Source organism: Lipophrys pholis (genome assembly GCF_963383615.2).
Source record: "Lipophrys pholis genome assembly, chromosome: 8".
NCBI lineage: Eukaryota > Metazoa > Chordata > Actinopteri > Blenniiformes > Blenniidae > Lipophrys > Lipophrys pholis.
Window position 1 is genome coordinate 13187638 of NC_137630.1, and position 22461 is coordinate 13210098.

The 22461-nt window shown below is 39.6% G+C and overlaps 1 protein-coding gene across 1 annotated transcript in view; it reads left to right on the plus strand.

Annotated features, from left to right (window-relative positions):
* nphp4 (nephronophthisis 4) overlaps nt 1-22461 on the plus strand; it is a 195970-nt gene that overhangs the window by 131758 nt on the left and 41751 nt on the right. Inside the window, exons 16-17 of the mRNA XM_080470227.1 lie at nt 11930-12090; nt 13683-13866. Coding sequence (XP_080326353.1) covers nt 11930-12090; nt 13683-13866 — 345 coding nt within the window. The remainder of the gene's footprint in view (nt 1-11929; nt 12091-13682; nt 13867-22461) is intronic.

The window sequence follows — 22461 nt, forward strand, 5'->3', positions numbered from 1 at the left end:
GCATGGAGTTTGCATGTTCTCGTGGTTTTTGTTTTTTATCATAATTTAAAAACATGCTTTTGAGATGTGAGTGTGGCTTTTTGAATCACTCTGCCTTTATCCAATGTTGGCTGGGATGTTCAGGCCTCTCTCTACACCAAGTTAGATAAAGTCAAAGATAAATGATGGATGAATGAATTTTGTAACTGGGGGAATATTGAGTTATCTTAGACCTTCATAACAATGCAATGTATTTCCTTCTTCAGTTGCAGAGGTAGTTTGTTATACTTCAGGACATTTAAGGTCACGGTTTAAGTTTTCCCTCTGTTCATTCATCATCTATACTACTTTAACCAATCCCAGCTGACTATGGTGGAAGACAAGTTGTCAGTACATTTGACATTTTTGTGCAGGGATATCTCTTTGCAAAGGATGTTTAGCCTTGGTCTCCTCTCCTTGTTCAGTCCTGTTGTCATGTGTCTACAATAATAACTACCAGAGATAATGTAGGTGGTCTGACACTGTTGTGATTATCAGCATCTTGAAGGCTGACTGTATATTGACGTCAGCATGTTATACTACTTACTACATGCTTATTTTCAGCTTTATACTCACAGGCATGAAGTTTACATTCAAATTAAGTTCAAATTCTCAAAAAGCAATGTTTGTAAGACGTGTGACTTCAAGTTGATGTCAGGTGTGTGGCAAGAAGTAAGACTGACTGACCTCTGTTCATTACCAACAGCCCCCAAAAAAAGTTCTGTCAGACTCAGATTTTTCTTGCTGGAAAGACACTCCGAGAGAACTTTGACAGTCACTCGATGCACATTTATGACCCGTCCTATAGGAGACCTTCCAATGTGCGTTTGTGAGGGAGTGTCAGGACATAAAATCACATAGATTTATTCCAGTATAACATTATACATGCTGCACATCATGTTGACGTTGTTACTGTGCATCCGCATTGTCACAGGTCCTCAGAGAGCCAGAAGCATGGTACATCAGGCAGGCAGCAGGTGAAAGTAAGTTTAATCCCAGCAAGAGTCAACTTGGAACCAGATCTCAAACTACGAAACTCCAACTAAGGACTTAAACTAAGAAACTCTATCTCGGTGGGAGAACAGCACGACGCGGTGACTGGAACTAAAAATGTTCACCTTCTCGCTCAATTACGATTCAACCCATTAGGTGAGGAGTCCAACTGCCTAATTCAGGATTGGAAGACGACTATCCCGTTCAACTGAGCCGAATACAACAGGAAACATGACTAGACCCAAATGTGCATTAAAAGCCTACCATGTCCACCGACATGACTGACCAATCATGTCTCTCATACAAGAGAGACCTAACATCTCTCACTAGCAGAGGGGTTTGAGGTTGTTGCTTTATTTGCATGCTGGTTTCTGTGTATATTATAGAGTGGAGATGCCATCTAAACCTAAAACAACCAGAAAAATATTTTCACCTTGAAGCCTTCGTTACAATTCTTTTTCTGTAACGCTTGCATGTTGGTCCAGATTTTTGCCTGCCATTCTGGTTTCTGTGAAATATTGGATTTTTAGCTCAGAGTGTAATTATCAACAAATGTGGATTTGGAGAAGCTGGTTTTGCAGATAAACCATTAAATATTTAGCCCCTTTGCACGTTTTTGCATCAAATCAAATCAAGAATGTAAGGGAAATAACATTGTCCATATCAGAAATACTTCAGAGTTCTCAGTCTGTCACTCACAGACACTCACAGACGTAATAAGACAGACGTTGAAACATGTCAGAGGTATGTTGTAAAAACCTACTTGCCTGAAAAGAAAAAAAAGAAAAAAAAACAAAGTACCTGACTAATTAACAAACTAAGGGAATAATCAACTTAATTGAACTCTTACGAGGCAGCCACAAAGAGATGACGTTTCTGATGAATACAGGAGAGCACCATCGACGCAATGTCAAAAGTATGTTTTAAAGATCTCCTTGCCTGAAAAGAAAAATACTTCTCAACAAACTAAAGGCGTAATGAATTTAATTGACGTAGCTGTGTTGAGTGTTAGGGCTAATGTTTATTTTTTTTTTAAATGTAAAACATTTTAATTACAATCTCTCCTAATTTGTACTTTTTGTAGTTGCTATTTAAAGCACCGTGTCTTTGGATAGAAATGTTGAAGCAGTGACACAACCACTACAATATTTTTACTGGTCCTGATAAAGGGAGTCACTTTCATTTCCCCTCTCCTAACAAGGTTTTCCATTATCTTTCACTCACGAATTGGGCAAATGAATATGAGTGTAGAACATTAAACATGCTCCTTATTTGCTAATATTTCTAAATATATGGATGATCCCAGCATCGTGGAAGACGACTGATCCACTCACTTCTTTCTGGTTTGGGTTTTCTATCTGTTTGTGATGACGAGACACAAAAGACAGGGCTTTGGAACGAATAAGGACTTTGTCTATGAACTTCAAAGCGGCTGCGCTTATTACAGCGTTGTCACTGTGTCTCCTGCTGTGTATAAAGTTCCTCAGTAGTCTGAAGCTCTCTGAAACCTGCTTCAGGCGGTCACTTCATGTATTCATTACTTCTCATAATTTTCTTGTTTCTGAGAGCTCAAGTTAGGTTGAGCGCTACACTTGATTCAATAGTTTATAAAAGATATGAAAAACAGTCGATGTCACAATAATTCCTTATTTTGTGTTTCCCTCACTAGCAGGGAATCAAATCTCTACCCAGAAAGAGGTAAATATTTCTTTGTGCACTGACTCATTAAATTGGTTGAACCGGGAATTTGAAGTGAGATCATGCATTTCATAGCCGTCTCATATTTTTTTCTAACAAACATAAGCTAAGAGTTTGTTTCTCGCAGACATATTGTGATTAAAAAGGTGCCTGTGGCTGTTTCTCATTTGGTCAAACACAAAAAAATTTACAATAAATGCAATTCATGCAAAAATGAGCTTTCCTATAAAAATGTTTGTGGACCTAATCATCTCTATTAATGTGTTTCTGTGGCACGGTATGTTAATTCTTTGTTGGTGATGAGGATGAAGCCAGCATTAGTTTTAGAGCCACAGGTCGCCAGTCTGTCACAGGTTTACTAAATTTAATTAGTGATGAGAAAAAAAATCCTTGCTCTATGCCAATATGTATTATTATACAATATCTGTAATAACACAGCACAGTAGACATAACTCCTTTTTTTTATTTTATTATTAAACTCTCTCACTACACTGAAGTGGTCTTCCTATGGCATGCCAGTGCCACTGCGAACAGGGAAAGAGATATGGAATATATACAATTTTCCTCAAGATGTTAAGTTAGTTTTCAAGCAACATCTGACAACATTGTGTAAATAAATACAGCATTCAGAAAAATGGATTTCACTGTTAAAAGTCAGCACTGCCTCAATAAGCGGTTAAACTAAGATTTTCTATTCAAACTCCTAATCATGCACTTCAAAGTTGTCTTTTTTTTTTCCACAGCGGAGTAGGAGAACAGTTTGTTTCTACCAGACATATTATCATGAAAAAAAGATCAGATGACTGTGGTGGTACGAAAAATTCAGAGTGGGAGAGGAATGAGGCGCAGCGTGGCGTCCTGATGTTTACCTCGTGGAAGTTGGCAGACACCGAGACTATAAGTGTTTTGTCTCAACTGGTTTCACTCAGACAATAAAAAAAATGGGTCGCAGATATTTGGTGGCAATTAATTTGATTAAACTGTAGGTAATAACAATTAAATGAGTTCAATGGAGTAAATGAAATTGCATTTGTCCTCCTTGGTATTAAATTGTAATTAGGGGCCACAACGACAAGAGACAGTTTTTACATTAAAGGCCACGGTAGGACAAACTGGTGGAAAATGTGAGCGACTAATGGTAACAACAAATCAATGCGAGAACCTTGTTATTTTTAGCAATTATCCACCGGGGATGTGAATAATCCTAGATATGCCCCACACAGCCAGTCCACCCACACTCTTGTTTTTATTTGCCTCCTGATTAGAAGTCTTCTCAAGTCTGCACGCTTGACTGACGTGTTTGTGGCTTTCTTGTTATGTTTCTGTTTTATCTGGCGAGGTGAATTCAGAAGGAAGCAAAGCCAATTTATGCTTTCAACAAAGTAACAATTGAAAAGGCATTAGCTATAACTATGTATACAACAAATATGCATGAGGGTAATAATGGGTAAAAATGAAAAAAAAAAAAGAAAAGAAAATCACCTGCAGCTTATTTACTCCTTCTGTTGTTTCTATAATCTGGTTCTGACAGAAAAGCCTGCTTGAGCCTAAAATGTTATCCTAGATTAAAGAAAAAAGAAAACCAGACCTGCTTAACTTACCATGTTGCTTTAGTTTCTCCTCCTTAAAAGTAAGTTTGAATCCTGGATATGTGTTGGCAATAGCTCCAACAGTTGTTGTCTCTAAAGGAAAACTACAGATATCTGGTCCCTAATATGGTTTCATTGTCCTGTCCAAGTAATCTACATAATAAACACAAGAAATAGTTTTATCTTCATTTACAAAACATATTTTTAACCAATGTATGCCACCAATGTTTAATAATTGCAATACAAACAAATAAACCCGAAACCAAGGTTAACAATGTCGGGTGAAATATCAAGATTCTGTAATACCACGCTGGGAACCGTGCTGATAAAACAATGTCTATTTACATGGAAATGGCAGAAACATTGAAAAGGAAATGGTTTTCATGTATGGCCACTAGTGGGTGCTGTTTTTCATATGTAATGAAACCACCTACATGTGCGTGAAGAGAGCACTACACTGCAAACATTGAAGCTTTTTTCAATTGGTTATCTTTGTCGTTTTGTTCCACTCGGTTGTTTGTAAGAAATAAAAATGTGTTTCAACATGTGGTCCAGATGACGGTTTAGGAGATTTATACTTTCTTTGTAATTTCCACATTTTTTTCCGTTTCCACAGTGATGGAGTTTTTTCAAAAAGCGCCATGGGAACTGTTTTTATAAGTTGAGTTTTTAGTGGCTCCGATCACCATCATCTTGTAAACTCACCCAAAATACACTGTATGTTTTTTGTTGTTGCTTGAATACATTGTTGTGTATGGGGCCTTAGTTATAAGCAAAGATTTCAACCAAATAACATTCCAACAATTTTCTCACAAAAAACATCCGAACACATTAGGTAGTGATTAAAATTCACTCCAAAACTTGTGAGAGAGGAGATCACCATCAACCAGTTCCTAATGGCCAAATCATAGGCTACTAGTCTTTTCAGGAATTTGGATAAAATACAAGTGAAAGTACAAACACACTGAAAGCCTCATTGTAAAATAAGATGTTCTCAAACAGCTGCTTTCCAAAGGATGCCCTCCCTCTCTGTTGACACACAGTCACCTCCTCACTTCTCCTTCTTTATTCTGTTTGGAACTTTTAGCAGTGTCTTTGAAGTTGTCCATCTCGCTAATACTTTGCTCAGACTGAAATTGAAAAGGTTTAATAAAAGTGAAGAGTACCGAGCCTCATCCAGCTACCCCCCTTTGATGTCACTACCTGGCATGAATTGCTAGAGCAAGAGTAATGGAAGGACCGGGGGTAAAAAAAAAAAAAAAGTCTTTCAAATTTTTGTAAAAATCTAACAAAGATGAAGTAGGGGGTCAGTGTTCCTAATAATAAGGCTTGCAGGTCTTCTTTGTTAAGGTAGTAGTCTCCATTATCACAACCTTTAGTGTAGCATCCACTGCAGAGACAATAAGGTTTATAAATGTGAAACAAATTTGTATGTCTTAAAAAAGAAAAGTACCTCGTTTCCAGCCTGCACCGTCCATGGACACAGGCAGAGGTCAGTCTTTGTCAAAAACAACAGATCAGTGTACATAAGTCAATAAAAGGGTACGGCGACAAGTAACAAGCAACAATAAATAGCTGAAAGGAAACATATTGTTATAAAACCAATTTAGAAAAGAGAAAAGAACAAGAAAAAAAACAAAACTATTAATTTAAAATGACCACTGTTGGCATTTGGTTGCATGATAGCAGAAGAAATGAAAGACTTAAAATTGTCCATTACAACATTAGCCTGAGGGCATCTCACTGGGCAGGACGTGGCCGGGCTGCTGATTAATTCTTTGTGGGCCTCCCGCTCTTCGCCAGGGGAACAAAGGTCTGCCGGACTGCAATAATTTCAGAGTAAATTGACAATCGCCAGTGACTCTGTTTGGACATCAGAGCTGGCAAATATACACAGGTTTTCTGTGTCCAGCTGTAAATGATCAATAACAAAGAGCATATGAAAAACAGTTTGAATGTTGTGGACTTTAGTCTGAGCAGAGTTCAGCGTTGCAGGTTGGAAAGACAATAGGAGGCCAATTGCAGGTCAACTGTCATTAGGCAGACCATTATTTAACTCGTATATTGTGAAGTTGATGAGCTTTTCTGAAGCTACTGGATGGAGTCGTCACTGAAGGAAGCAATCCACCCGCATCTAATGGACAACTGACTGGGGATATTTTGAATTTGTACGGATTGATACCTCTCTTCATATTGAATTGCATCTCATGCAGTGGAGCAAATCTGCGTATGTCTTTTTGAGATACTGACCAGATATTATTCAAATCAAGTAACAAATATATGCATGTGGTCAGGTAGTGATATATGAATCAATGTTTTATAATTCTTTTGTATCTACAAGTTTTTATCTTTTTCTGGAGAGACACTACATCCCAAAATGTTTTTAGTGTAGTTTGTACCACCGAATCCGTTGGGAATTCACCAGTTGGCTCCAATATATAAGTACTTGACAGAACTTTTATTCATCTATCTTCTACAGAGCTTCATTTAGTTCAGGGTTTTAGCAGCTTTCGCTGATCTCAGCTCACTAAGGTTGAAGGCATATACACCTTAGACACTTTATCTTCATTACAGAGAAGAGCTTCTATCAAGATTAAACTTTTACACTGTCAGTACGGTGTTCATATCTGTTCAATATTATTTTAATGCACGGAACAATAAAACCACCATCTCATAAGATTTGATTTTTATTTTTTTATGTATTATAGACACATTACCATGAAATGAGTGACATGGTTATAGTCCAAATGCAATACTGTCACTTCAAATTAAGAGCAGGACTATTCCAGCACAGGGCCTTTCTTTGTGGCGATTGCATGTTCTCCCTCTCTATGTTGGACCTGGAATAGGTTACAACTCAATTATAGAGCCAGTGGGCCAAAACCCAGCCTGCAAGAGGTTCCAATCTGCCCTGCCAAACTACCAAGCAAATTGTAAAAATGTCAAAGAAAACACTGATTTTTAAAAAAAAAAAATATTTTAACAAAAGCGTAGCAGACACAACACAACATAGAGACCCAAGCTGAGTTATACTGACTTGAAAGATAGCTTCCTCAATGCTAGAAAACTAGCCGCAAAGCCATGCTGTCAGGAAATCAACATGCTTGATACAACAGCTTTTCTTTTGACATTTCACTGTATTTTGCTTTAGGTTGAATTGAAATTGGATTTATGTTGATATTGTAGTATTTTTCATCGTAATTGTTTGGTTTTTTGTGAAAATGTTGACATTTCCATCATGTATACTCTCCGCCACAACAAATAAAAACTTTAAAGTGTAAATTTAAAAGTTATGATGGCACTATTTTATTAATTTGGGCTGCATGTGGCCCGTGCATTAGAATGAGTTTGACACTCTTGTCCTACAGGTTGCAGCCTCAGGGATCATAACGTGAGTATAACAGACGGATGGATGGATGGACAGAGTAGGTTAATTATATTGATTAGGCTATTAAATACATGAGCTAAAGAATTACACTGGGATCACTGACCCCAGTTAACTCCAGAAAAATCCTATAATGAGCTCATGTGTTCGGGTTGCCCTAGTGTACCTGCAGCCTGCCAGGCTTAAGGTGGAGAATGTGCTTTAGAGTTTACACCAATACCTTTTAGTTACATCACAGATGCTCTGTAGATATGAGTTCACAAGTCTCCTTTTCCTTTCAGCCTGTAGATTCTTCATCTCTTGGTGTTTAATGTTTGTGTATTTGTGTGAGTATTTGTTTATGGTTCAATACTGCTCCTTATATTGAGTTAAGAGTTTATTAGTTCTTCAGTCGGGTGCGGTTCAGCTGGTGAAAAAACAAGGTTTAGGTTTGATTGAATTAAAAAATGACATGGTTAGGGAGCACTTCAGTTTCTTGTTCAAATAACAATGTCACTGTGGGACCTTCATCTTCAGGGTTATACTAAGAATCCCCTTTGAAAATCCAATGTTTTGCATGTTTTATTGGCCATGTTACTGCTCCAAAGTACAAACCCTGAATCGAGCACAGCATCAACTTACATCGGCATCACGCTCCAGAGGACAGCATGCATAGTTTGCTGTTTGAACAATACTGTGGTTCATTATTGGACGTTTGTGAATCGTATGCTACAGTTTTATGGAGAATATTATCGCAATATTTCTTTAGAAAAAGGTAGATTGCTACTTTTTTTGTGTTAGTTGGATACTTATTGACATTACACCCTTCCCCTGATATGGCACTGAGAAATTCTTTATGGCCAGTATAGGCTGTTTTCTTTTCCCGCAGATATGTTGGTAAACGCAGCCTTATTCTCCATAGTATTTTGGTTTGCGTCAGTCCCTACATCTATCAGCACACTGTGCAGCCTCACTGTTTTGTTTGCCTGCAGCTTTCAGCGTTGCTGAGAGTTGCTGATCCCCGGCAGGATTTTTTCAGCCTGCCCGGCCTGCTGTGTACACACTGAGCAGGCCATCCAGGTTAGGGGGAAAGTCTGCTTGGTGCCGCTCCTCGTCTGCAGACCGAGCTGCACACACGCAACCCTGTACAGCCCTTGGGCCAGATCTGTCAGCTCTTCCCCGCTTGTGAGCGCAAACACACACTCTGCCTCACTCGCTTGCTCTCACTCCGTGCTCTGATCGCCACCCGTCCACACAGCAGACAAGCCCCAGAGCATGCTGGGAGAATTAATGGTCCAAGTGGAGAGAGTTGGTGGGTGGTTGTGGATGGAGGGGGGGGGGGGGGGGGGGGGGGGGGGCAGAGTGTAGGTTAGGTTAAAGGAGAAAAAGCTTGAGCGAAATGGGAAGAAAAAAACAAGATCTTTTTTTGTCCTGTTGTCTGATTTTCTCTGTCTCATTATCTTTTCTCTTAAACAAGTTCTAAAGGTCAAAAACCATTGTCCTTGTCATTTGCTTTATTCAATTATAAGTTCCCTCAGTCAGTTCTTGTTTTTGGTCATCAATTTTCAGACATCACAAAAAATAACATTCCACCGAGAGTGTAAAATATACAGCATGATATATTACTGTAAGGTTCAGTCCAAAATGTCCTTTTCTCTTGATGCTGAAAATACTTTTTTGAAGAAACTGGATAATACAATATATAGTGGGTTTGGGTTTTGAGCATAAAAATTAAATATTATATAACAGAAACATGCTCAGGGTCTGCAGCTCAGGGTCTGCAGCTCAGGGCGCTTCTTCATTGGGCATGTTAAAGTCCTCTTAAGCTATTTTGACAGTCTCTTTGACTGGGTTGCATGCAAAGTATTCTCATACTTTCTGAGAATGAACTTGGAAACACACAGCACAATCTATCATTATCTTTATGGGCCAAGCGCTCTTTCACTTTGCTCACGTGTCAGTTTATCTGTTGAAAAGTAAATGCTAGAGGTCAAGCCGGAGGACAACACTCATGTGGAACACAAATACAGTCTGTGTGAGGCGTCACCCAGTTGAAATGAGGAAAGTCATCTGCCATTGGGTCACAATTGATCCTGTCTTTTGGAAAGGAGGGACTCGTTTTTTTTAACTCGCTGGTTTCAGGCTGGTATCAGCGATATCGATCCGATACCGATACCAACTAAGCTGTTCTTCAGCACATGCGTGAGTAGATGGACAATAACAGCAATGGCAGCCTCCAGAGTGTCATGACTCCCAGTCCATTTTCTCCTGGGACTTTTATAGTGGGAAAGTAACCTGTAATAGCAATCCAACTTTGTTGTCTGTCCATATCAATGCCATTGGTAATGTTTATAGAATATTGTTCTCTGCACATGGTTTCATTACAAAAACAAGCAACAGTGGCCCAACAAGAAGACTACATAATTTTCCACATTTCTGCGGCTTCCATGTAAACGGACATCGTTTTTTTGAAACGTTGCTGTGTAAACAAGAAACTTTTCTAAAACGATAATCCTGTGTTTCCACATTTCAAGTGAAAGCACAGCGAAGAAAGAAGGAACAGAGAAGAAGACAGTAGCGAAAGATCAATGATGCCTAGTTTCTTTCATACTTATGAAATCTAGTGTGTGCATTTGCAAAAACTTAACTTTATAAATGCTCAAATCAGTTTCACGACAACTAAACCGAATGCTGCCAAAAGGTTTTTAGTTCCCTGGTACAGATATGCATTCTGACCATCAAAAGCTCCACATAAACAAATTGAGTAAGTGATTCATCTTAAGGTCAGTCCATACAATTTGTGCAGCCCCAGCAAATATTATAAGTAATTATCTTAAACAACCCGTCCTTTCTGAATCCTGAGAAACACCCCCAGGCAGCCTCAGAACAGTCTACATTTATCCTTGGAACAGTGGCTTGTGTGTTCAAGACTATACGTGTTGTTGTTTTTTTTTTTTTAAGTTCTTTTCTCATTTGGTTTGTGGAGAGAGTCGGAGGAGCATGCGGGTCTCTCCAACAAAGCAGGGCTTTCACCAGAGGTCCTCATTACTCCACTCCCATCCAGCCCTTTGGGTCCTCACACATTAAACTTACAGGATAAGAAAACACAGCGTGGGAGCTTTGATGCCGACTTGGAGAGGAGACGTGGGACACATCTAGACTCCTACCTGATACGCACACATGTGAACGCTAATTTAATGCCACACATTTGTTATAGGCTCCTGCTAGATGCTCACTGTACATACTCAGCAGCGGTTTCATTTGAATGACTTGAACGTAAAGGATGGAGCACATTTTACATTTTCATGATGAATCTGGGGATTTTACTTTGAACTAGCCTGAACTAGCTCCCATCTCTGCATGTGACCTTGCAGGAATGGATAAAATATCAAACAAACATTGAAGATCTTTAGATGTACGCGGCGCTCGGAGCTGCTTTAATCCTTGAAGTGTGTGCTCTGTCTTTTCTCTGCAAAGCAAAACATTTTTCTTGAGAGTGATGAAGAGTGAAATGTGCCGCTTTTAGAGGTTCACAAGAGGCAATTGTGGATGTGCTGATTAAGCCGTGACTTTATCCCACTATTCTTGGAATCACTCTTGAGGTTTTTTTGGCAGTGTGTTAGGCACCATTATCATCTTGAATTACGAGAACCCTCGGGTGCTTCTAATTTTTTGTGAAATGGCTTCCTACTCCCTGGTTATTATACTGTCATGCTGTGCAGTCATCAGACCTAACGACTCTCAGCGGACGGCTACTGCAGCAGCGTTGATCCGGCCGCACGGCTGACAGCTGATCACACATATTGAGGCTCACCTCTAAAATCTAAAGGCATCTGGATCAAAATAAAGGGTAATTTAATAAACAGATTGAGGGGCATATCACTCAGGTGGTGCATCTGTACATGTTTTGTTCTCAGTGGTCAAAACTGATGCAGCAAAGAATGACATCTAGGAATTCATTTTGAATCCAAAACCTGAGGAATATACAGTGTGTGTGAGGTTTGTAGCTTTTTCCCTACAAACACAAAACAACCATGTTACACCCTGGGTAGGGTGGCCAGATGCTATATAATGAAAGCCAGTTAACGGTCATCTCAAACAGCCATTGTTGGAATTCAACAGTGTTTATTTAACAGAAGGGTGGCTGGTTCTAGGAAGCTGTGTATTCTAGACTGGAAATGTGTTTTTCCTGGTACTATTTTGCCATTAAAAAAAAATCACACTGCACTACTTTAAAATGCCTGAAGCCTCTTCTGTTCCTGTTTAGGGTCTCCAGGTCTGCAGGTTCAGTTCAGAGTGGATGACAGTTTCCTGAAGCCGGCAGAGAAGAGCTGGTTTCTTCGTTACCTGGACCTCCACACCATGCACATCGACATCTGGGACAGCGACTCGTTGCTCCTCATAGGTTCTACTGCCATTGAGCTCAAGGTACCAACACTGTCAGGTCAAGGCAAAGAGCCTTCAACATAGTTTGTTCATTCTTTTTATTTCACTTTGAATACAATAGATACAAACTAAATAATGAATACAATGACAATGAAAACTTAACATGTTTGAAAGGGAGTTGGAAGAAGCATGCTTATTAAATCTTACCCCTTCTCCAGTCTGTTTCCTTTTTACTTTTTTTTTTTCTGCCAATCAGATACTCGCAAGCTTTCATAAACTAAAATAAACACCAAGCAAAAAAAGCAACCAGAAAGTAAATAAGGTAAATAACAGAATGTGATAATAGAAATAGAAAACACCTTGCGCATGTTCCACTCTTGAGATTTCCAGTTTGTTATTTCATCCAGTATAACACGGAGAAATTTGATTTCATAATTTCTCAGAAGGTCAACCCCATCAATCTGTATTATTGTATAAGTCTTCTTTTGACAATTCCCAAATAGTGTCAGTTTAGATTCAGTGATAATTTATTCCTGTCAAACCATTTCTTTAATTTACGCATTTTTGCCATTATTATCCTCAGCGGTGCCCCCTCCCCAAAATTTGAAATATTTGATATTTTGCTGATATCATTTATGGAAGGGATGAAAAGTTTGGGACCCAGAACTGGCCCCTGGAGGACGCCACAAGTAATGTCCAAGCATGACGAAATATAATTTCCCAGCCTCACAAACTGACTCATGTACTTTAAATATCTTTTCACCCAGTGTAAAACTATTCCCCCAATCCCAATTGCTTGAAAGGATGAGTATTATTTTACTGCGACACAGCAGGCAATTTTCAAAAAGTTCCTTAGTTATTCATCTGCAGGAGATAAAACATATTTTGTTTACACGCGCATTGCGGAGTCATGGCACACTTTTATCGTAGCGAGGTGCATCTGTCATAGACCGTTAACAGGTTGTTTAAACACGTGATAGAGAGAACCAGGTGTGAAGAGGAAACTGATAATAAAATGTCAAATACAAAAAAAACTTGCTATGTATTAGTCAGTTTTCTATGAATGTGTTATGCGATACCTCGGATAATCTTTTTTCTATTTTAATAAGATTCTTGAAATCTATGTATGTGTGTCTTTAAAAGTAATAATAGAAATTCAAAAACATTTGAAAACATGTGAAGATTTAAAACACAGTCCGCTTTGAATTCATCCGGCACTATTTAATGTTGCTCGTGTTTGTGATCAAAGATTCTATCAACACAACCTTTCCTCCCATTTTTACTTTTAAAGATAAAAGCAACACAGATTAAAGACTTTTCAATTGTGATCTTTTCAGCTTTGCTTATATTGATTGGACTGAAATGATCTCGCACGTTCCAACGTGCTATTGATGTGTTTGGATCTTTGTCAGACTTCTGAAACATTTAATGAGAAAGAATTAACGTGTTGAGTGTGAAGTGTTGAACTCGACCTCATCCATTTAGCGGTAACACACACTGCCAGCAGCTCTTAAACCTCTGACACACACTCATCTCTCTTGTCCCATAATCTCCCTCTAAAGTCCTGAACTCTTCATGCATGCTTTGAAAGTAAATGCTTCCTTTATGTCACTCACACTCTCTGCCATCCACAGTACATGTTGCGTCAGGGGAAGTCAGCCGTGCAGGCCCTGCACGAGGTGGAGGTACTGACCACTGATTACGTGGGAGAGGACACTTTACTGAGCGGCACGGATGTGGATCGACGCTCGGCCTGCTCCCCCATGGCGGTCCACACCATCGTCAGAGGCCGGCTTCACATACGCACGGGCAGCGTAGGCAAGTACTCAAAGACATTGAATTGCTTAAATGTCTCTTTGACTTGCAGGACAGCCATCAGCTTAATCGTTTGCTAAAGCTGCATTGAACTGATTCACCTGATGTGTTTCTTTGGTGAGAAGCAGTGTGATAGAAGCACTGATCTGCAACACAGAGAGCTAAGAAACTGTTCATGAGCGAACTTACTTCAACTGTGTGGAGCCCATTGTGATCATGGAGTTACTCAAAATCTTTCTGAGAGTATCCAGTGACATTTATTGGTAAACTACTTCAACTGATGGTCTCACCACAGTTGTTTCTTTATTGGCAGTTTTCATTGGCAGGTGTATGCCAAGACTCAAAGTACAACAGTTTTCCAATTTTATGTTCTTAGCATTCGAAATGTAGAGAGATATACCTTCTTTTTGTTTGTTTGTTGAAATGCAGGTTGCTTTATGGGAACTTGCTAGATATTTCAGAAGAGTACATTTGAGAAAAGCTGTACTTCATATTGTCGGGTATTTTTGAACATGAAACAGTATTTCAATAACACACCCTGGCACTAAAGTTATAGGACAAATTTTAAAATTAAAAAGAAAATAGGTAGCAATTTGAATGCTCCTAAACATTCAAATGGGAGAATGTAGATATCGAAAGTAGTTTTTTTCTTTTTCTTTTTTTCTTTATCAACTTGTCAGTGATCCGAACATCTGTTAACTGAACTAAAAGCTGGGTTGGCAAAAGTTGAATATGTGACCAATCAGCCTCTAGCTGATGCAAGAATCCACATGCACTTTATCCGCTGTCCGTTTTAACAGATGGACAAATCAACCAAATAACACCCTGAAGTGAGACGACATAATCGACATCCAAAGTCTACTTCTGACTTCTTTTTTTTTTTGTGCCCTCAAATGCATCTCATGCGTCAACATCCTGAGGCTCTTTGCATAATCAAGGATCTGAACTACCTATGCTTGCTGATTATACAAGTCAAAATGACTTTCACGGCAGATTGGCCGAGAAATGATGTGAGAATAAGACACTTTCAGGTTAATGTCGTGGGAAGAATTGATCAGACTTGCCTGATTGTTGTCTGACTTTGTATTGCTATAGCACACATTCCTATGAAGACACTTCAGAGTGGATGCATGGGACTAGGTGCGAATAGCTCTATGTCATACGTACAGAAAGCATCAAAGTATAGCAAGCCTGGTATTTGCGTTATCTTCACCTATATCGCCTGAAATATTTATTAGTGTTTTATATTCAGGTCATGATTCAAGATTATGAAGTAATGTCTGTTTACTTTTATTGATGTGCAGCGGTGGCAAATGACAGTGATTCCCTTCCACTGTTGTTCATGCTGAAAGTTCCCATTTCCAGCAGCAGACGGAGGTGTGCAGGGTTGCAAAGCAAACATGGTGCCAAAGCAAAAAAAAAAAAAGAATATCTTGATGTGATAGTTCCACTCCGTCTGGCAACTGAGCACCTTTCCTCTTCCCTTGCACTCATCCAATTTGGGCCTGGCGTGCCCCTGCGGCGTGATGGCAGCCGGCGATAGCTTCCTTGCCATTAATCAACTGTTGAAATGAGACTCTCTCTCTCGCTCTCTCTCTCTCTCTCTCTCTCTCTCTCTCTCTCTCTCTCTCTCTCTCTCTCTCTCTCTCTCTCTCTCTCTCTCTCTTTCCTCTCTCCTCTTTCCTCTTCTCATAAACAATGGCTTCTTTTCAGGGCTTCGGAAAGTCTTCGGAGTGCCATTGTTGAGACAAAATATTCCGGCACTTTCTCATGGCGCTTATCACTCAAAGCAGGTTGAGAGCGCAGTGGGTTATTGGGTGTGCTGGAGATGGAAAGGGGGAGGGTTGTGTCTGGCATGTAAATTCCAATCAAGGCTCAGATATCCATCAGGCACCCTGGCCAACAGTCAGAATCAATTTGGGGAGGGAGTACTCGCAAGCACTTTTCTTTGTTTCTTCTTCCATGCGTCGCTCTCACATTCTCACTCCTCTCTTCTCTCTTTATCACTGTCTTCCTGTTTTCTCTGATTCATCCATTTACCTCTTACCCTTCAATCACATGCTTTGCCTTCCACCCTCTGTCTGGCTGTTTGTTTTGTGCTCTCACCTCTCCCATATCCAACACGTGTCTCTTTCTTTCTTGGCGTCTGTCATCAAGCCATAATGAATCAGCGCTCTTATTTGGTGGGTGGTAAAAGGTGTGAAGTAGAGATTTGATGGGAAGGACACACAGTCGCACGCTGACTGACACACAGAGGCATATGTGCATATCAAGTCATTCACGCATGCCACGAAGGAATAGAGTGATGGGTGCGCACAGGCAGGTGTAACAGAGCGTGGACATGTGTGATGAAGCGAGTTGTCAGAATTGAGAGGTGGACAGGCAAATCCTATCACTGATATCATGTCAGAACCCCATATCGCACATTTCTAGTTTAATAAAAGGATTATAGTGCTTCTCTGTGGATTGGATAAATATTTTCCTTGAAAACCCCACGGGATGGACTCAAAGGCACCGTGCAGATACAGCTCCTGGATCTTAGCTCTAAAGGTGAAGGAAGGTTTCTTAAAAATGGTCAATGAAGCAGAGACAAAAAGGAAAGAGGAGCCTCTCCAACTGAACTCAATTCTATTTATGGTAGAAGAGGAGAGATACAGTTTTTCCCCCCCGTGGGGGGAAAAAAAAGAAAAAAAAAAAACAGCTTTTCTGACCTGCCTTGCTTCTGCATCTATGTATTTGCTGTCAATCGCACCTGTTGCCTTTGCCCGAGCTGGCTCTCCATCTGCAGCGTGTTGGCTGCTGTGTTCCTCTCCTCCTCTGCTACATCTGTCTCTTCATTAGCTGCAGCTATCGCTTCCTGACACTCTCTTCCTGCCTCATCTGCCACAGCAGCACTGGATGAAGCCTGGAAATGCTCTAATCAAACTAATTGGACAGCTAATCAGAATTGCTTGGACTGTTGGGCTTTCCCATGTGTGCTGGTCTGGCCCAGACTGTCTTTACATCTCTTCAGGATTAGCTGATTTGAGTCTTTGAAAATCCCCTTTAATTTTAATGTGGAGTCATCATCAAAGTAAACAAATTACCATGCAATTACCTGCTCAGTCAGCCGAGTTTTAACCGGCAGCATTGTATGGTATGCCAGTCTCGAGGTCACAATTGTATTCTTACATGGACTTGAAGCTGTTCCTTCAAAAAATGAGGGCAACTTGTGAAATTGTTCATGAAATGGAGCAGTCATACATGATTTTGTTCACAACTTTAGCGGAGAATCTTCGGTCTCTACATTGTGCTTCAGGTATCAGGTACCGACAGTGTAATACATGTTTTCGAACACAGACGAGCAGGAAGATAGATGAAGAACGATTCAGGCACATCTGTGGCCTGTACGTTTCTCTAAGAGCTATAGAATGGTGAGGAGGGATTGAGGAAAACAATGTGTTGCACACAGATCCACCAGGAAATGAGATTTAACCAATCTTAACTTGTAATAACAGAGAGTAACTGAATATGTGGGCTTGAATGTTATCACCAGGGAGTAAATTAATGTGTTTGATATGCTGAAATGACAATTTTCCGTTTGGGCTGAAAACAAATGAACAACTGGAACATATGTTATCTGTCCGATGGAACCCATACCAGTGAAGCTATTCATGGAAAATGCTGGAGGATTGCATGTGGATAAAGAAAGGCTGAGCAATAAAGCACTAACCCATTTAAGCTGTAAATTCTTGAATTTTGCATTTAGTTGTAGCAGGTTGTTAATTTCTTTGTGCCGTTAATTTTCTGATTGTATGTTTTGGTTCCTACGCAACACGCCCAGGTTAAAAAGAGATTAATATCATTTAACCTTGTGTTTTCATTTCTCATTTTGGTATGAACACAAGCTTTAAAGATGCTGTGATCTCTAGCATATGACACTAACCTGTATGGTTAATATCAGACTCAGAAACAGGAGTTGGAGGAGGTCTGTGTTGTAGAATGGATCAAACAATGTTTGGTTGAAGAAGGAAAGTCTGTGACCTGTCCGAAATAGACAAATGTCATATAAACAGCTGGCCTGGGTTCCGTTAACAAGAGGTGAACTCGATTCCCCCCCTCCATCCACTGGACAGGCAGCAACAATAGAACATTAACAGAATAAAACCAGTCTTTCATATTTCATATTTTTCACTCAGGGGACAATATAGGACAATTGCAGGAGGAAATAACTACAGAAATGAACAAATTAAAAAAATGGTTTGACAGCAACAAATTATCATTAAATTTAGGAAAGACAAAAATAATGCTATTTGGCAATTGTAAAATGAATGTGCAGGGGGGTAGAAATTGAGAGAGTTCATGAAATTAAATTTCTGGGGGTAATTATAGACGACCAAATGAGCTGGAAACCACATATCAAACATATACAGAGTAAAGTCTCGAGAAACATCGCAGTAATGAATAAAGCAAAGAAGGTCTTGGATGGCAGATCGCTCCATACTCTATACTGTTCACTAGTCTCTCCTTATTTGCAGTACTGTGCTGAAGTTTGGGGCAACAACTACAAAACCACATTATCTTCAATAAATATCCTTCAGAAAAGAGCAGTACGGATCATTCACAAAGCCGGTTATCAGGAACACACAAACACATTATTTCTAAAGTCACAATTACTCAAGCTTACTGACATTGGGCAATACCAAACAGCACAAACAATGTTCAAAGCAAAAAATAATCTATTACCAGGGAATATTCAACAATTGTTCAAAAATGTTGAAAAGTCTTACAATCTAAGGAGGAAATGTAACTTTAAAGAACCAAGATTTCGTACAACCAGAAAACGGTTTTGTCTATCAGTATGCGGGGTGAGACTACTGAACGGGTTTAGTGTGGAACTGAAGCAATGTCCAAATATGAGACAGTTTAAAATGCTATATAAAAATATGATTTTCAAAAGGTATGAGGATGAAGAAGGTGTGGCCAATCACTAGGCTATTTTTAGGGGCAAATGTCTAGTCATTTATTTTGGTTATTTCTATTGTTCGTTTCTTTCCTTGCACTGTGTGCTTGTGTGTGGGTATAGGTGTTTATGTCTGTCTGTAGGTATGTATGAATGGACGTGTATGTATATATATTCTATGTACTGCACAGGACACTTGTGTGTGTGCGTGTGCGGCGTGCGTGCGTGCGTGCGTCTATGTATGTATGTAAGAGATGGAAGGAAGTTAATTATGTTATTTACTTTGGGACAAGGGGTGAGAGTAAATAAGTTTTACTTCTTCTCATTCCTTTTCGAATACTCATCTGACGATGTTTTTCTTGATTTATTTTTATATTATTATTACTGTTGTTCATTTATTTATTTATTTGAGAGGAAAACTTTGTTGTTAATTTTCTTTTAATTCCTTATTTTTTTCGTACCTTATTTGAAATAAACATTTCAATCAATCAATCAATCAATCAATCAATCAATCAATCAATCAATCAATCAATCAATCAATCAATCAATCAATCAATCAATCAATCAATCAATCAATCAATCAATCAATCAATGTTCAAAAAGCAGTCAGACGAGGCAGAAACATCACAAATCAGACCCCTTCACCCCGTAGCATCTGACGTATCATATCTCTCCAGCCTTCATTAACAAAAATAGCACTATAAGAGAAGAAAAAGAAATAAAAAAATACAGATCAGTTGACATTTCCCACATCCTCAGCTGCCAATCTGAGTCGGATCTGCGACCACCTCTGTATGATAAATGTGTGACCTGGCACTACCATGCTGATTCAACATGTAACCAAAGAGGCTTAGGATTACTGGCTTGTCAGGTCAGTGTTAAAACGTCAAGTGAGTTTAGCTTATTGACAGAAACTGATATTTTTAGCCATATTAGTCTTTGCATAAATCTCACCAAGTATTTTCTATTGCTGAAACTAACTAAACGTCCATCGTTAAAAAGTTTAACAAACAATAACTACAGATTGAATGTGTGTAGAAATCTGTGTACTGTGGTCTTTCAGTAAAATCTTTGAGTTTGTTAGCCATTCTTTCTCACCTCTCTCTCTTTATTCTGTGTATCCTGTTTGGTTTTTGTCTCCCAAAAGTTATGAGAGAATCATTGAACACAGGACGTGATATTAAACTGTCCTTTGTGCCAAAAGATGGTAGTCCCATTTGGGCATGGCGTGGGAGCTATGTCTCAGATATGGGAAGGATGTAAATTTTGGGACACATCATCAGTAGTGGAGCTTTGAATCAGGGGTTTGGTCTTTCAAACGCGAGACACCGTGATTAAAGGTGGCAAGCTACAGGGTGATCAATCAAATATTCAATCATGAGAATTATCTGGTTGTTTCATTGGCGCAGCCCACGGGACTATGCACGTCAGGGGGCGTCCTCTTCACTGAGTCAAGCCTAAAGCTGACCACGTACCTTAACCTGGGTTCTCAAGTGGGAGATTTTAAGGGGAACTCGTGAGCATGTCATCATGGACTTTGAGCCTCGCCAGGGTCCTTCTGATTGATCTATACCCACTGTCTTCTTTCTGCTACTTCAGAGGCTGATTTAGTTGTCGGTCGCAGAGCCTGACCATGGATCTCAAGATCTCTCAGCAGTCAATTGTGGAGGAAACCACAAAACCTCTGCATCCCACTTCAACTGGATATACTTTTGCATTCCACGTCATTGTTGAGTGTCTGCTGCCAGTTCTGTGTAGCGCAATTTCTTGCACTCATAGGCCTCTTCAGCTGAATTCCCCCGATTGGACTGTAAGCTCTATGACGTAAACAGATATCAGTGAGGGGGACCAGAGTACCAAGTCTGGCCTGAGGTTGGTGGTGGCTATCTCAGGTGCAAAGATCAGTTGCCGGCCAATATCGACCAGCATCCTCCAATCCTGGACCATGGCTAGTTGTCCAGCTTCTGGTTTGGAAGGAAGATGGTTGGACTTTTTCTGTCCCTCTTGGATGAATGACGTTGCTATGATGGATTTGGTTGCTTTCAAGGTCAAGGAGTTATTAGTAACCTTCTTGCTCTCAATTTCTGCCACCAGACTCTTCAGGACCTGGTTGTGCCTCCAGGTGTAATGGCCTTGTGTTGATGCTGGCCTTACAAGAGGAGTTTCACAGAATTGTGAAAAACTACAAAATCTAAGTGATTTAGCTAAATGCTGACATGAAAAACTCAAGAACAGAGTTTAGAACTGCTGTTATTTTCATCTCCTTTTGAAATGGAATATATTTTGGATGCACTTTGTGGCTGGTGGTGCTATTCATTCACCCCAAACAGTCTCATTGTTACCAGGGATTAGTTGTACAGTAATACACACAAAGTTATATAGTCACATGATAAGTTGATTTCTGTCCTCCGCCCATACTGTTATAATTCACAATCAATGTAGTCCTGACTTGAGACTGCATGCTCCCCTTTCTAATTGCATATGGTTCATCATGCATGCTATTATTCATGTCTTTGCTTGGCCCCCTTTGGGAGTTCATCAGAATTAGGCTTTATTGAAAAAAAGTGAGTGGCAGGCTGTCATTTCCAAATGAAAAAGAGTGAAACACCAAATGATATCCTTTTTAATTATCACAAGGTGGGATAGACAAGTAATTAATTAAATGGTAATGATACACACTGTCAGGCCTATTCAATCACTCTCTAAAGCTGCTCTTATTAATAGCATCGCAAAGGACAAAAGGAAGTGGCTTAGTCCAATAATGGAGAGCTGCGAAAATGGTGCATCGACTGTTGGAGGGGTTTGTTGTGCTGCTGTGTGGACATGCGGACCTGAGGAAGACAGGCGGTGGTCGCACACCGAAGACTGTGGGGGCAGATGAGGACACTTTGAACGATAACGACCGCCTGCTTGTCTCACGTAACCGTTTGACAGTAAAGCTACAGTGCTTTATTGACTTTATCGACTAAGCCTGCAATAAACATTGTAGAGGGAATAAAGACAGAGGGATGGGAAATGATACAGACCAGCAAAGTGGTTTTTTTTGTTTTTTTTAACACTTTTGCATTGTCTGGACATCTTGAAGCAGCTACTAATGTGCTAAGTCAAAACAGGCTGTATGCAAGTGACACAGTCCCAAAGAGAAAGAACTGACAACTTAGTAATCTTTCTAATCCATGTCATTATGATGTAAAGCCCAAAGCCTTTGCTGTGATAACAGTTGTGCACTGAGCAATGACTTTTTAACAGTGATTGATGTATATAGTCTTTCAAATACACACTAGCATAAGCAAATACAATAAACTGAACAGACACAAAAGACATAAAATTTTAAACAAAAATCACAGAATTGAAGAAACCAGACATATAAGATCCATTTTCATAAAATAGACACTTTAACACAACAGACATACTTTCTAAATCTAAATCTTTCTAAATCTTTATGTCAATACTATGCTTAGAAGGTGGGTATCGGTTTTCATTAGCATTTACCTCTTAATGATTCACAATTTGTATAGTGGTTTTGGATGCAGTATTTGTGTTCATATCGGAAAAATCATCATCCATTCATCTTTTGTGCTTGTCTGTCCAATTCAAGATTATAGGTGACTGAAGTCCATCCCAGCTGGCTATGGATGAAGGCTGGAAACACCCTT